Genomic DNA, 17,350 nt, shown 5'->3' on the forward strand with positions numbered 1-17,350 from the left:
ATATTGTTCATATGTGAGTGTTCAATTCAGGATCTGAGAATGTTCAAGATTAGAAATGAAATAATTTACCAGCTAATGAGATTAAAAAATTGGTGGAAATGTTTGAATGTTTGATGCAGCATCTAAATGGAATAAATATTTTATGCCAGTGGCACTTGCAATCCATTTTCCAGCAATTTGCTGATGATACTGTTACTAGATGATTATCATGACCAGCAGCAAAGTTCTTTGATGAAGATAAACCAAAACTTGTCCTGTTCTATGATAACAATATAAATCATGAAGGTAATGTTATCATAAATAATTTCATAAAACAAACTTATATGTACAGTAAAAACGACCATTATTGTAACCATAGTCTTACATTTTTATTTTTAGTCATTTGTTTATTTTTTTGCATTGGAACATACTTTTTCTTAACGACATTAAGGTAGTGGTATGCACTTGACATAGTGATAAATAAAACACCTGTGCTTGCAAAACTTTAGGTATATAGTGTCCAGTGCATCTTGTCTTATTGAATTGACAATGATGAAATTCACTAAATCCCTTAACTTGATCATCCTCTGGTGACTGTTCCTCATAAAGTCAGTGCAAGACACTACAATATCTCTTACACACAGAGCAGTAGACTGTTATACTCACCGAGGCACACTGACATAACAGTTATTTCTAATTCACCTGCACTTAAATATATTGAGGTTGTAATAATTTAGGAGTACAGGAGAAAACTCACAAGCACCAGACAGTAGAAATACTGAGTCATCAACATGTACACAAAAAAAGAATGAATGGAAACTTTGCCAGCTTTTGGGTGACTTCTTTAACAAGCTAGAGAAAACACACACCATTCACATGTGCCACTACAGTGCACTGGCTGCACTCACATTAAGGCTGTCATTTTCAAGTGACTTCTTATATTGAACCTTTTATTTTAAATTTTCTGTTGCTTGTCATTAGCTGTGCTATTTTAAAAATTTTACTTTTATCATTCAGTGTCAGTGTCATTAGCACTAGTTTACCAGTATTTGTTATTGCTTGGATCTATTAATTTACACTTACTTATACCATATTTCATGACTCTTGTAGTAGCAATAAAATATAGTACACATATCTTAATGCTTATTGTAATTTGACTCTCAATATTTGTGAAGTTTGGTACAGAAATCTTACTCTAATGAATCAAGTACATTGTTTTCGGTACATTTTTATGTGTTTATTTTGAGCTATACCTGATATGTTATAATACTCTTGACAAGGGCTGCAAACATCTCACCCTTCACTTCACAGAATTTTCCTGATCTGATTCCACACACTTTTCTGTTTTAGTTTCCACAGAAGAAGCATCTGGTTCCAAACACAAATGATTCAGTCAGTCTACAGATTTGTAACCTCCGTTAACATCTGAAGCTGCAGTCTTCAATATTTCAGTCACCTGAAAGGTAAATCCGTGATATGAAAATCATTAAACAACATAACTGGACAACTTTATATGCTTATGTAAATTCATAGCCGGTGACTTTTGCCTTACGAATAACTAATTAATATGATGAGAAAAATGAAATTATGTAATAAAATTACTCTCTTAATGAACTCACAACTTAAATTTATATTTGTGCTGGAAGCCATAAAAGTGATTTATTTAGATATAAGGGGCTGAAAGAATAAATTAAGTGAACTGATAACTGGATAAAATTACAGCAACAAGGAATGTTTGAGATCTTGTGTTAATTACAAACTTGAAATATTACGCTAAATTCAGAAATATGTACTGATCAAAGGACAGCTTCCTTTAAAAGCATAGATTATTAGTTTGAAAATATCTTTTTGACCACAAAAATGTCATATGTATAACCCTTCATCAAATATCTTTATCAGTTGGTGCAAGTTTAGTACTGTAGATGGGCTGAAACCTAAATAGTGCAGTACATGATAGGATTACTCCTCTTGTAAGCCTTACAACTGCTGTTGCCTTCTGCCTAGCCCTGGCCAAGGACAGATAGTTGTGCAGATTGAGAGAAGGTACCTTCTGCAACAGTGAGCTACCACACGCTGACAGGACAACATCACTACCATGCCAGCCACTGAGACTCTAGGAAGGAGGTCTGCTATTCCTTTTCTTTTTACAAGAGGAACTCACTATGAAGTTGGTTTTGATGTGGTATGTATTCAGTGTTTCAGCATGAAAATAGTAATCTAGTGCTGTAATGTGCTATCAAACAGATGAGTCAATAGTCATTCAAACTGAAAGAACTGTAATATAACTGTAGTTTACATTAAAGGTACATTGCAGTAACTGTAATAAGTCAGACAGTCATTCACATTTTTAAATCTGACATGTCGGCAAAGAGAGAATGGCATGAACCTGTCAGACCTATGGATGTACTGTAAAAGGATTACATATTTAAAAAATTCTGCTAGGCATTAAAATAAATGTAAAAGGCTTTCCTATATAGGACTGATCATTGTGGAACACAACTTCAGATATAAATGCCAGTAATTTAAAAAACTTTGAATAACCATTCATTCATTGCCATATCATATGCTGTACTGTCCATCGTCTTTAACTGCATTTCTCCAGAAGGTTATCCTGTAAGATAACAAGGAGCAAATGTATTCAAAATATTCATCATTTTTGTCTGGAGGTGATGACAATAAGAATATGAAAAGCTAAAACTGATTTTTTGATATCTTTAACAATGTGCTGATTATGGCTTCATTTCTCATGGTCTCTTAATAATTTTACATATGAATTTCCATATAGAATGTGAATAATATTATATCCATTTGTGAGTCTTGGAAATAATTTTTATTTGCTTGGTACAGTATAAGATAGTTTTTTTTCTAAGATTTAAGTTTTTCTTGGTTTGAATAAATTATTGACTTATTTGACTATTTTGTTGGTTGTATCTGGAGAAAAGAGTTTGGATTTTCAATCAGTTTGAAGCGCTGGCAGGTCGATAGACACACAAACAAATACAAACATACACACAAAATTCAAGCTTTCGCAACAAACTGTTGCCTCATCAGGAAAGAGGGAAGGAGAGGGAAAGACGAAAGGATGTGGGTTTTAAGGGAGAGGGTAAGGAGTCATTCCAATCCCGGGAGCGGAAAGACTTACCTTGGGGGAAAAAAGGACGGGTATACACTCGCGCACACACACATATCCATCCACACATATACAGACACAAGCAGACATATTTAAAGACAAAGAGTTTGGGCAGAGATGTCAGTCAAGGCAGAAGTGCAGAGGCAAAGATGTTGTTGAATGACAGGTGAGGTATGAGTGGCGGCAACTTGAAATTAGCGGAGATTGAGGCCTGGTGGGTAAGGGAAGAGAGGATATATGGAAGAGCAAGTTCCCGTCTCCGGAGTTCGGATAGGTTGGTGTTGGTGGGAAGTATCCAGATAATCCGGACGGTGTAACACTGTGCCAAGATGTGCTGGCCGTGCACCAAGGCATGTTTAGCCACAGGGTGATCCTCATTACCAACAAACACTGTCTGCCTGTGTCCATTCATGTGAATGGACAGTTTGTTGCTGGTCATTCCCACATAGAATGCATCACAGTGTAGGCAGGTCAGTTGGTAAATCACGTGGGTGCTTTCACACGTGGCTCTGCCTTTGATCGTGTACACCTTCCGGGTTACAGGACTGGAGTAGGTGGTGGTGGGAGGGTGCATGGGACAGGTTTTACACCAGGGGCGGTTACAAGGATAGGAGCCAAAGGGTAAGGAAGGTGGTTTGGGGATTTCATAGGGATGAACTAACAGGTTATGAAGGTTAGGTGGACAGCGGAAAGACACTCTTGGTGGAGTGGGGAGGATTTCATGAAGGATGGATCTCATTTCAGGGCAGGATTTGAGGAAGTCGTATCCCTGCTGGAGAGCCACATTCAGAGTCTGGTCCAGTCCCGGAAAGTATCCTGTCACAAGTGGGGCACTTTTGTGGTTCTTCTGTGGGAGGTTCTGGGTTTGAGGGGATGAGGAAGTGGCTCTGGTTATTTGCTTCTGTACCAGGTCGGGAGGGTGGTTACGGGATGCGAAAGCTGTTGTCAGGTTGTTGGTGTAATGGTTCAGGGATTCCGGACTGGAGCAGATTCGTTTGCCACGAAGACCAAGGCTGTAGGGAAGGGACCGTTTGATGTGGAATGGGTGGCAGCTGTCATAATGGAGGTACTGTTGCTTGTTGGTGGGTTTGATGTGGACGGACGTGTGAAGCTGGCCATTGGACAGATGGACGTCAACGTCAAGGAAAGTGGCGTGGGATTTGGAGTAGGACCAGGTGAATCTGATGGAACCAAAGGAGTTGAGGATGGAGAGGAAATTCTGGAGTTCTTCTTCACTGTGAGTCCAGATCATGAAGATGTCATCAATAAATCTGTACCAAACGTTCGGTTGGCAGGCCCGGGTAACCAAGAAGGCTTCCTCTAGGCGACCCATGAATAGGTTGGTGTACGAGGGGCCATCCTGGTGCCCATGGCTGTTCCCTTTAATTGTTGGTATGTCTGGCCCTCAAAAGTGAAGAAGTTGCGGGTCAGGATGAAGCTGGCTAAGGTAATGAGGAAAGAGGTTTTAGGTAGGGTGGCAGGTGATCGGCGTGAAAGGAAATGCTCCATCACAGCGAGGCCCTGGACGTGCGGAATATTTGTGTATAAGGAAGTGGCATCAATGGTTACAAGGATGGTTTCCGGGGGTAACAAATTGGGTAAGGATTCCAGGCGTTCGAGAAAGTGGTTGGTGTCTTTGATGAAGGATGGGAGACTGCATGTAATGGGTTGAAGGTGTTGATCTACGTAGGCAGAGATACGTTCTGTGGGGGCTTGGTAACCAGCTACAATGGGGCGGCCGGGATGATTGGGTTTGTGAATTTTAGGAAGAAGGTAGAAGGTAGGGGTGCGGGGTGTCGGTGGGGTCAGGAGGTTGATGGGGTCATGTGAAAGGTTTTGCAGGGGGCCTAAGGTTCTGAGGATTCCTTGAAGCTCCGCCTGGACATTACCCAGTACCTGCATTATGACAGCTGCCACCCATTCCACATCAAACGGTCCCTTCCCTACAGCCTTGGTCTTCGTGGCAAACGAATCTGCTCCAGTCTGGAATCCCTGAACCATTACACCAACAACCTGACAACAGCTTTCGCATCCCGTAACCACCCTCCCGACCTGGTACAGAAGCAAATAACCAGAGCCACTTCCTCATCCCCTCAAACCCAGAACCTCCCACAGAAGAACCACAAAAGTGCCCCACTTGTGACAGGATACTTTCCAGGACTGGACCAGACTCTGAATGTGGCTCTCCAGCAGGGATACGACTTCCTCAAATCCTGCCCTGAAATGAGATCCATCCTTCATGAAATCCTCCCCACTCCATCAAGAGTGTCTTTCCGCCGTCCACCTAACCTTCGTAACCTGTTAGTTCATCCCTATGAAATCCTCAAACCACCTTCCCTACCCTTTGGCTCCTATCCTTGTAACCGCCCCCGGTGTAAAACCTGTCCCATGCACCCTCCCACCACCACCACCTACTCCAGTCCTGTAACCCGGAAGGTGTACACGATCAAAGGCAGAGCCACGTGTGAAAGCACCCACGTGATTTACCAACTGACCTGCCTACACTGTGATGCATTCTATGTGGGAATGACCAGCAACAAACTGTCCATTCGCATGAATGGACACGGGAAGACAGTGTTTGTTGGCAATAAGGATCACCCTGTGGCTAAACATGCCTTGGTGCACGGCCAGCACATCTTGGCACAGTGTTACACCGTCCGGATTATCTGGATACTTCCCACCAACACCAACCTATCCGAACTCCAGAGATGGGAACTTGCTCTTCAATATATCCTCTCTTCCCTTACCCACCAGGCCTCAATCTCCGCTAATTTCAAGTTGCCGCCACTCATACCTCACCTGTCATTCAACAACATCTTTGCCTCTGCATTTCCGCCTTGACTGACATCTCTGCTAAAACTCTTTGTCTTTAAATATGTCTGCTTGTGTCTGTATATGTGTGGATGGATATGTGTGTGTGTGCGAGTGTATACCCGTCCTTTTTTCCCCCTAAGGTAAGTCTTTCCGCTCCCGGGATTGGAATGACTCCTTACCCTCTCCCTTAAAACCCACTTCCTTTCGTCTTTCCCTCTCCTTCCCTCTTTCCTGATGAGGCAACATTTTGTTGCAAAAGCTTGAATTTTGTGTGTATGTATGTGTCTGTTTGTGTTTCTATCGACCTGCCAGCGCTTTCGTATGGTAAGTCACATCATCTTTGTTTTTTTTATATATATATATATAGCTTCAAAAATGTTTTCTTAATTAAGTACTTCCATGAAAACCTTCATCCCCTGTTTTGCATCCTTTGGAATTGAATTTTCCGTTCTCATAGATGTAGTTTTGAAGATACTTTAGCAGTTCTTTAATAATGATTTATTTTTAAAAAATTTTAACTCAATATTTTGCCCCCTTAGGTGTTGAATCCCCCCCCCCCCCCCCCCCCATGAACCATGGACCTTGCCGTTGGTGGGGAGGCTTGCGCGCCTCAATGATACAGATAGCCGTACCATAGGTGCAACCACAGTGGAGGGGTATCTGTTGAGAGGCCAGATAAATGTGTGATTCCTGAAGAGGGGTAGCAGCCTTTTCAGTAGTTGCAGGGGCAGCAGTCTGGATGATTGACTGATCTGGCCTTGTAACGCTAACCAAAATGGCCTTGCTGTTGTGGTACTGCGAGCTGCTGAAAGCAAGGGGAAACTACATCCATAATTTTTCCCGAGGGCATGCAGCTTTACTGTATGATTAAATAATGATAGCATTCTCTTGGGTAAAATATTCCGAAGGTAAAATAGTCCCCCATTCGGATCTCCAGGTGGGGACTACTCAATAGGACGTCATTATCAGGAGAAAGAAAACTGGCGTTCTACGGATCGGAGCGCGGAATGTCAGATCCCTTAATCGGGCAGGTAGATTAGAAAATTTAAAAAGTGAAATGGATAGGTTAAAGTTAGATATAGTGGGAATTAGTGAAGTTCGGTGGCAGGATGAACAAGACTTTTGGTCAGGTGAATACAGGGTTGTAAATGCAAAATGAAATAGGGGTACTGCAGGAGTAGGTTTAATAATGAAGTAAAAAAATGGGAGTGCGGGTAAGCAACTACAAACAGCATAGTGAACACATTATTGTGGCCAAGATAGACACGAAGCCCATGCCTACTACATATGCCAACTAGCTCTGCAGATGGTGAAGAAATTGATGAAATGTACGATGAGATAAAAGAAATTATTCAGATAGTGAAGGGAGACGAAAATTTAATAGTCGTGGGTGACTGGAATTCAACAGTAGGAAAAGGAGGAGAAGGAAATGTAGTAGGTGTATTGGATTAGGGCTAAGAAATGAAAGGGGAAGCCGCCTGGTAGAATTTTGCACAGAGCATAACTTAATCATTGCTAACACTTGGTTGAAGAATCATGAAAGAAGATTGTATACATGAAAGAACCCTGGAGATACTAGAAGGTTTCATATAGATTATATAATGGTAAGACAGAGATTTAGGAACCAGGTTTTAAATTGTAAGACATTTACAGGGGCAGATGTGGACTCTGACCACAATCTGTTGGTTATGAACTGTAGATTAAAACTGAAGAAACTGCAAAAAGGTGGGAATTTAAGGAGATGGGACCTGGATAATCTGACTAAACCAGAGGTTGTACAGAGTTTCAGGGAGAGCATAAGGGAACAATTGACAGGAATGGGGGAAAGAAATACAGTAGAAGAAGAATGGGTAGCTTTGAGGGATGAAATAGTGAAGGCAGCAGACGATCAAGTAGGCAAAAAGACGAAGGCCAGTAGAAATCCTTGGGTAACAGAAGAAATATTGAATTTAATTGATGAAAGGAGAAAATATAGAAATGCAGTAAATGAAGCAGGCAAAAAAAAATAAAAAAATACAAACGTCTCAAAAATGAGATTGACAGGAAGTGCAAAATGGCTAAGCAGGCATGGCTAGAGGACAAATGTAAGGATGTAGAGGCTTATCTCACGAGGGGTAAGATAGATACTGCCTACAGGAAAATTAAAGAGACCTTTGGAGAAAAGAGAACCACTTGCATGAATATCAAGAGCTCAGATGGAAACCCAGTTCTAAGCAAAGAAGGGAAAGCAGAAAGGTGGAAGGAGAATATAGAGGGTCTATACAGGGGCGATGTTCTTGAGGACAATATTATGAAAATGGAAGAGGATGTAGATGAAGATGAAATGGGAGATGTGATACTGCGTGAAGAGTTTGACAGAGCACTGAAAGACCTAAGTCGAAACAAGGCCCCGGGAGTAGACAGCATTCCATTAGAACGACTGACAGCCTTGGGAGAGCCAGTCCTGACAAAACTCTACCATCTGGTGAGCAAGATGTATGAGACAGGCGAAATACCCTCAGACTTCAAGAAGAATATAATAATTCCAATCCTAAAGAAAGCAGATGTGACAGATGTGAAAATTACCGAACTATCCATGTAATAAGTCACAGCTGCAAAATACTAACACGGATTCTTTACAGACAAATGGAAAAACTGGTAGAAGCTGACCTCGGAGAAGATGGGTTTGGATTCCGCAAAAATGTTGAAACACATGAGGCAATACTGAACCTACAACTTATCTTAGAAAATAGATTATAGAAAAACAAACCTACGTTTCTAGCATTTGTAGACTTAGAGAAAGTTTTTGACAATGTTGACTGGAATACTCTCTTTCAAATTCTGAAGGTGGCAGGGGTAAAATACAGGGAGTGAAAGGCTATTTACAATTTGTACAGAAACCAGATGGGAGTTATAAGAGTCGAGGTGCATGAAAGGGAAGCAGTGGTTGGGAAGGGAGTGAGACGGGGTTGTAGCCTCTTCCCGGTGCTATTCAATCTGTATATTGAGCTAGCAGTAAAAGAAACAAAAGAAAAGTTAGGAGTAGGCATTAAAATCCATGGAGCAGAAAGAAAAACTTCGAGGTTCGCCGATGACATTGTAAATCTGTCAGAGACAGCAAAGGACTTGGAAGAGCAGTTGAACGAAATGGACAGTGTCTTGAAAGGAGTGTATAAGATGAACATCAACAAAAGCAAAATAAGGATAATGGAATGTAGTCAAATTAAGTCGGGTGATGCTGAGGGAATAAGGTTAGGAAATGAGGCACTTAAAGTAGTAAAGGAGTTTTGCTATTTAGGGAGTAAAATAACTGATGATGGTCGAAGTAGAGAGGATATAAAATGTAGACTGGCAATGGCAAGGAAAGCGTTTCTGAAGAAGAGAAATTTGTTAACATTGAGTATAGTGTCTTGAAGTCGTTTCTGAAAGTATTTGTATGGAGTGTAACCATGTATGGAAGTGAAACATGGACAATAAATAGTTTGGACAAGAAGAGAATAGAAGCTTTCGAAATGTGGTGCTACAGAAGAATGCTGAAGATTAGATGGGTAGATCACATAACTAATGAGGAGGTATTGAATAGAATTGGGGAGAAGAGGAGTTTGTGGCACAACTTAACTAGAAGAAGGGATCAGTTGGTAGAACATGTTCTGAGGCATCAAGGGACACTAATTTAGTACTGGAGGGCAGTGTGGAGGGTAAAAATTGTAGAGGGAGACCAAAAGATGAATACACTAAGCAGATTTAGAAGGATGTAGGCTGCAGTAGGTACAGGGAGATGAAGAAGCTTGCACAGAATATAGTAGCATGGAGAGCTGAATCAAACTAGTCTCAGAACTGAAGACCACAAAAACACAAACAACAGGTGTTGAATCTCCAAAGCTTCTGAAACCCATATTTTTTTTTTATTTTTGACTGAGAAACCAAATACAAATTGCCTAGCTCTAGGTTCAGAATTTACTTAATAGCAACATATTTTCAAAAAGCCTTCTATCCCCTATTTCACCCCCTTACGAGTGGAATTTCAAACAATCCCTTCTTAAGCCTCACAGTATAAGATCTGCATCCTCTACAAATTTCAAGTTTGTATCTGCAGTGATTAGGGCTGGACGATGATGAGTCTGTAAATCAGTCAGGCCCTATTTCACTCCCTTAGAGGTTGAATTTCCAAAAACAGTGAAACATTTTATTCATTTCTAACTGAGAGGCCAAATAGCAATTTCCTTAGATTTAGCTTTAAAAATGGTTTCACAATGAAATATCTTCATGAAACTCATAGCAATTTCCTTCGATTTAGCTTTAAAAATGGTTTCACAATTAAATATTTTCATAAAACATATCACTGCCCATTTCCAAAAACAGTAAAATGCAAATTTCCTTTATTTCTAACAGTGAAGCCGCATACAAATTGCCATATTGAGCTTTAAAAATGCTTTCAAAATGAAGTGCTTTCATAAAACATATCACCCCCACAGGAGTGGATTTTCAAAAACAGTGAAACGTACTTTTTTTTTTTTTTTTTTAATTTCTAACCAAGAACCAAATTCAGATTTCATAGATTTAGCTTTGAAAATGTTTGTATAATGTAATACTTCATAAAACTTTTCATCCCCTATTTTGAAAAATCCTTTCTTAAATGACACCAACAGTGTAAGATCAACACCCTCTCCTTTGCAGTTTGGGCTGAGTGATGATGAGTCAGTCAGTCAGGATACTGACTTTATTTCTAACTCTAGGCGAGAATTAGCTTTTATCAATGTGTGCTCTGGAAAATCAGTTTTGAGGAAAGGGGGAGTGGCTCTATGCACAAAATGTGGAATAAAATCTCAGGCCTTAGACCTTAGTAAACACTGCATTGAACACCTATTTTAGTGCTGTAGGCCTACTTCAGTAATAAACTTGGAAACACATAAAATAGCAGCTTTGACAATCTATAGGCACCCAACAGGAAATGTTTTAAATTTCAGTAGACAATTAGAGAGGGTACTAATAAGACTTAGTAGAAATAACTGGAAAGCAATTGTATGTGTATATTTCTGATTGAGAGCTCCTATAATCAGTTATGACCTGCTTTGGTTTGACCCCTACAGTAACACCCCCATCAAGAATAGGACATAGTACAATAGCAACTGATAATTTGTTTCTAAATTCATCTGTCTTTAATGAAATATATGTGAACCTCTAAGTAAATGACTTATCTGATTATGATGATCAAATGGCAGCAATAATGCACCCCATCAGTTGATTTAAATAAGAAAAGAAAAGGAAAATTTAATTCTCAAAACTTTTAGAGTAAGTAGCTTACAATTGAATACTTAATCATCTTTCTCAGAATAACCTTCTAAGAACAACTCTGTTTGGCTTCCTTAAATGTTTCTATACTAAGAATGCAATACATGTTCTTACTAAACAGCAAAAGTTATCCTTATTCTTTAGTTCCTCCTGACATATTTGCTGATCGAACTGTCCACCAGTATACTGCCAGTTCATAGCATCCAACAAGCACAATATTTTGGTGATCATTGTCAGGTGTGCTGACAAACTAAGCTCCGGAGGTTGTGTGACTGACTTATATTCCCTCCCCTGGCAGGCCGTTCCCTCCATGGTACGCGGCTGCAGCTGCACTTCAGCAGTCATGGAGACACTAGCATTGGCATCTGTGGTAGGTGCTCTGTCTGCCCTCATCACCAGATTGTTTTGTTTGCTGAGGGTCTTGTTAATTAAACTCAGTACTGGGTCCTAACCCTTGCTAAGATTATAGCTGCAATCTCCCTTGATGTGATCGTCCCTGGCGTGAATTTCTATTGCTGCTCCAATGACGCTGTCCCAGTATTTTGAAGTCTGTGCCAAGATTCTGGTACATTTGTATGTCATTGCACGATCCTCAGACAAACAGTGCTCAGTGACTGCTGACCTATTGTGATATGTCAATCGAGTGTGACTTTGCTGTTCTCGGCAACCATCTTCAAAGGTGCGCACTGTCTGTCCAATATATGTCTTTCCACAGTGACATGGAATCTAATACACTGACCTTCCACAAACTGAGATAATTTTTGAGTCTTCTGAATAATGCACATGCTTTTTTGGGCAGGCAAAAGACATTTTTACTCATTGCTTCTTCATATGCATTCAATTTTTCCCAATAGCATACCAGTGAATGGTATAAATGCAGTGGCTGCTTCTTCCTCCTTGACTTCTTTCATCTCCAGAGGTTTTACTGTTGTGGTGTGACAGAGAGCACACCTAATCTGCCATTTGGGTACCCACTTTTTCGGAATACAGTTCCGAGGTGTTCCAGCTCCTAGGACAGACCCTCTGCGTCTGAGATAGTGTGTGTGCTGTGTAATAGTGTTTTCAGTACTCCTTTCCTCTGTGAAGGCTGGTGGGAGCTGTCAGCATGCAAATACAGGTCAGTGTGTACTTTATTCTGACACACAATGTGCTCCATGCTCTTCTCTTGCCCATGACATACAGAAGTGGTAATCTTGCTTCTGCTTTGGTCTCCACAGTGAATTTGGTGTTGGGATGTATTTAGTTCAAATGTGTAAGGAAGTCAAGGAGTTTGTCCCTTACATGGGACCACATGACAAACATGTCAGCCACATAATGGAAAAAACATGTGGGTTTCCATTTGGATGACACTAGGGCTTCCTCCTCAAAGGGCTCTATATACAAATTTGTGACCACAGGTGAGAATGGGCTGTCCATTGTGACTCCTGTCATTTGTTCATAGTATTCTCCATTAAACAGGAAATACACTCCTGGAAATTGAAATAAGAACACCGTGAATTCATTGTCCCAGGAAGGGGAAACTTTATTGACACATTCCTGGGGTCAGATACATCACATGATCACACTGACAGAACCACAGGCACATAGACACAGGCAACAGAGCATGCACAATGTCGGCACTAGTACAGTGTATATCCACCTTTCGCAGCAATGCAGGCTGCTATTCTCCCATGGAGACGATCGTAGAGATGCTGGATGTAGTCCTGTGGAATGGCTTGCCATGCCATTTCCACCTGGCGCCTCAGTTGGACCAGCGTTCGTGCTGGACGTGCAGACCGCATGAGACGACGCTTCATCCAGTCCCAAACATGCTCAATGGGGGACAGATCCGGAGATCTTGCTGGCCAGGGTAGTTGACTTACACCTTCTAGAGCACGTTGGGTGGCACGGGATACATGCGGACGTGCATTGTCCTGTTGGAACAGCAAGTTCCCTTGCCGGTCTAGGAATGGTAGAACGATGGGTTCGATGACGGTTTAGATGTACCGTGCACTATTCAGTGTCCCCTCGACGATCACCAGTGGTGTACGGCCAGTGTAGGAGATCGCTCCCCACACCATGATGCCGGGTGTTGGCCCTGTGTGCCTCGGTCGTATGCAGTCCTGATTGTGGCGCTCACCTGCACGGCGCCAAACACGCATACGACCATCATTGGCACCAAGGCAGAAGCGACTCTCATCGCTGAAGACGCCACGTCTCCATTCGTCCCTCCATTCACGTCTGTCGCGACACCACTGGAGGCGGGCTGCACGATGTTGGGGCGTGAGCGGAAGACGGCCTAACAGTGTGCGGGACCGTAGCCCAGCTTCATGGAGACGGTTGCGAATGGTCCTCGCCGATACCCCAGGAGCAACAGTGTCCCTAATTTGCTGGGAAGTGGCGGTGCGGTCCCCTACGGCACTGCGTAGGATCCTACGGTCTTGGCGTGCATCCGTGCGTCGCTGCGGTCCGGTCCCAGGTCGACGGGCACGTGCACCTTCCGCCGACCACTGGCGACAACATCGATGTACTGTGGAGACCTCACGCCCCACGTGTTGAGCAATTCGGCGGTACGTCCACCCGGCCTCCCGCATGCCCACTATACGCCCTCGCTCAAAGTCCGTCAACTGCACATACGGTTCACGTCCACGCTGTCGCGGCATGCTACCAGTGTTAAAGACTGCGATGGAGCTCCGTATGCCACGGCAAACTGGCTGACACTGACGGCGGCGGTGCACAAATGCTGCGCAGCTAGCGCCACTCGACGGCCAACACCGCGGTTCCTGGTGTGTCCGCTGTGCCGTGCGTGTGATCATTGCTTGTACAGCCCTCTCGCAGTGTCCGGAGCAAGTATGGTGGGTCTGACACACCGGTGTCAATGTGTTCTTTTTTCCATTTCCAGGAGTGTACATGGAGATCAAGACAGGCCTGTAAACATCAATGGTCTTCTTATAAAATTTCTGACCAATAAGGCCCAGTAACTCTCGTAGGGGTACCCTGGTGAATAATGAAACAACGTCAAAACTCACTAAGATATCTAAGTCTCTCGCCCTGAAATTATCAAGACATTTTACAAAATCCACAGAATTGCAGACATGATGAGTGCATTTACCCACATAAGGGTTTAGTATTTCCATCATGTGTTTTTTCAGAAAATATGTAGGAGCACTAATGTTGCTGTCAATGAGGTGCAATGGCATCCCATCTTTGTGTACTTTAGGGAGCCCATAAAGTATTGCCAGTACAGCTCCTTGAGGTAACAGTTTCTTGGTGATCCCTTCTGGTAAATACACATCCATGAAAAGAGCCCTAATCTTGTTCTCTACCAACTCTGTGGAGTCAGCATTGATCTTCCTGTAGGAGCCGTCATCTTCTAGCTGGCTCAGCATCTTGTCAATGTAATCCTTGTGGCAAAAGACAACAGTGGCATTTCCTTTTGTCAGCAGGTGAGACAACAATCTCAGGGCACTCTCTCAGGTCCTGAATAGCTGCCCACTCTCTGCTGGTAATTTTTGATTTCATAGGCTTAGTTCCTGTCAGAGCACAACAGGTATTATTATGTACTTCTTCAGCAGTCTCAGATGGTAATCTCACCACAATTTGTTCAACTGTGCTGACAATGTCCACAACTGGTGTGAACTTAGGGGCAAGAGCAAAGTTAAGTCCCTTTTCCAGAACTGAAACCACATCGTCACTCAGATCCATGTCATTCAGATTGATGACCATCTTGCACAGGGCTTCAGGTAATGGTGAGAATTTTGATATTTGACATCCTGTGGCCTTCCTATGGGCAGAATCAGCTGCCAACCATGTAACACCAACAATCCAGTCTCAGGTCCAGGAATTAAAAAGATCGGCCAGTTGTAAATGTAGTCTAAATAGTTTCACGGAATCGTACTCAAGGTGCTGGTGGATAAAGTGCACCCTCTCATGTACCAAGCAAGGCTGGCCTGCTTCTTAATTCTCACGGATGCTGCAGAATTGATGTGACGCATGACTTTTGCAAAGTTTGGCACAACATGCTGGGCGTGACATCCCTTCAGAATTGCAAGAGTGCTCAGAATATAGCATCTCCGGTGGCACAGTGTGTCATATATCCTCATTCTGTGATACGTCTCCTCCCTGTAAAGGTATAAAATATGATTGCTCAGTTTCTCCCAGCATATTTGTTGATTGAACAGTCCACAGGTGTACTGCAAATTTATAGAGTCGAACGGGCACATTATTTTAGCAATCAGACGTGTCATTGTCATCAGGTCCACTCACAAACTGAGCTTCTGGGGGTGCATGGCTGACTCATATCCTCTCCCCCAATGAGCTGTTCCGTCCACACATGCAGCCATGCATCTGCAGTCACAAAGATGCTAACGTTGGTGTCTGTGGTAGCATTGATGTAAGTGCTCTGCCACCCTGCTCACCAAGTCTGATAGCTGAAATATTATATTCTTGGGCCCTATGAACTGGCAGTACACCCATGGACAGTTTGATCAAAAATTACCCTGTTGTCGTTTTCTGTGATGCTACCAAGGCCTTGTATTGTGTAGATCATAAAATTCTCTTAGAGAAATGAAAAGGAAGTTAATTAGTTACTTTCATGTTCTATGGATCATTTTGCACAGTGAATTGCAATGATGTAGAAAGATTCACTTTACATTCACATCACAAATTAATTTGTAAATATGTCTACTTGCTGAACATTTATAAGGCCCTTAAAAAACAGACGTGAGTTAGTAATTCCTACCCACCATCTTTTACACATTTTGATGATAGAGATTCTTCTACAGAATAGAAGGAGAAACCTTTTCAGTTAGTTTTCAGATTTTACTTTGCTGTCTGTCAGACATCTTATATGCCCAGGTAAGTGGTCAAAAATTTTAGTTGCAGTGCATCCCTTTTTGTCCTAGAGACAACCTTAATGTGGAGTAATGAATGTCATTTTTCCTTCTGGTATTTTAATTATGTACATTATTGTTCCTTTTGAACATTATTCCATATGACATTATTGAATGAAAGTATGCAAATATGTCAAATTAGTGATTTGCCTCTCCCCAAGATTTGCAATGAATCTTAAATCAAATGTGGCTGAACTAAGTTGTTTTAGGAGTTCCAAAACATGCTTTTCCAGTTTAAATTCTCATCAATACTGATACCGAAAATTTTGAAGTTTTCACCCTACTTACTATTTCCTCTCCATTTATAATTGGTTTAATACCCCCTACAAGTGCAGAACTGACTATGCTGTGTCTTTTTAAAATTGAGAGAAAGGCCATTTGCAGAAAACCAGTCAATGATACTTTCAAGGACATTGCTTGCCATGGTATTGCATTAAAAGTCTTCCCCTCAGATGGAATCATATCTTATCAATAGAAAACAGTAGCAAATGATAAACAGGAATAAGATTAAATTCAGAGTGGGGTAACATTAAATATGTGCTGCAAAGTTCAGTGCTTATGCCTCCACTGCCCTTGGTGCTGTGAATGATTTGCTGTGGACATTGGAGGACTCTGCAAAAACTATAATGTCTGCTGATGACACAAGTATGTTGATAAAGAGCTCAAACGCATCCATTCCAAACACAGCAAGTATTTGGATGGCAAGGGGAGGAGAGATGATGGCACAAATTTCCTGATCCCAAGTCATTGTGCCAATGCCATGGGTTAAATTCTAAACTCTCCACAATGGTTCATGGAGTGAGGTCATGTAAAACTGTTGATTGTGACCTGTCCTGCAGACTAGGACATTAAGCTTAACGGCTCCCTTGGTGCTATTCGAATGGAGGAGCTTATGTGCCAGCACCGAGATTAACCTTCTCCCTTTTCTCATCATCATACAACACTAACATAACACTGTACCATATACACAACCATTACACTCATCTACACTTGTCAAATACACATATGACATAAATCCCACATATCCGCAATGAAGGGGTTGGTTGGTTGGTTTTTGGGAAAGAGACCAAACAGCGAGGTCATCGGTCTCATCGTATTAGGGAAGGACAGGGAATGAAGTCGGCCGTGCCCTTTCAGAGGAACCATCCCGGCATTTGCCTGGAGCGATTTAGGGAAATCACGGAAAACCTAAATCAGGATGGCCGGACACGGGATTGAACCGTCGTCCTCCCGAATGCGAGTCCAGCAATGAAGGGGGCCATTGAACATGGAAGAAGTACATCCT

General features: G+C 42.0%; 1 protein-coding gene across 5 annotated transcripts in view; it reads left to right on the forward strand.

Moving 5' to 3' along the window:
• Window positions 1-17,350, forward strand: part of LOC126482899 (uncharacterized) — a 387,862-nt gene that overhangs the window by 248,060 nt on the left and 122,452 nt on the right. For all 5 annotated transcript variants that reach the window (XM_050106576.1, XM_050106577.1, XM_050106573.1 and 2 more), the window contains exons 2-3: window positions 1,330-1,442; window positions 1,984-2,161. In XM_050106576.1, coding sequence (XP_049962533.1) covers window positions 2,075-2,161 — 87 coding nt within the window. In that variant the 5' untranslated portion in view covers window positions 1,330-1,442; window positions 1,984-2,074. The remainder of the gene's footprint in view (window positions 1-1,329; window positions 1,443-1,983; window positions 2,162-17,350) is intronic.

The sequence above is a fragment of the Schistocerca serialis genome, chromosome 1 (assembly GCF_023864345.2).
Source record: "Schistocerca serialis cubense isolate TAMUIC-IGC-003099 chromosome 1, iqSchSeri2.2, whole genome shotgun sequence".
NCBI classification, from domain to species: Eukaryota; Metazoa; Arthropoda; class Insecta; order Orthoptera; family Acrididae; genus Schistocerca; species Schistocerca serialis.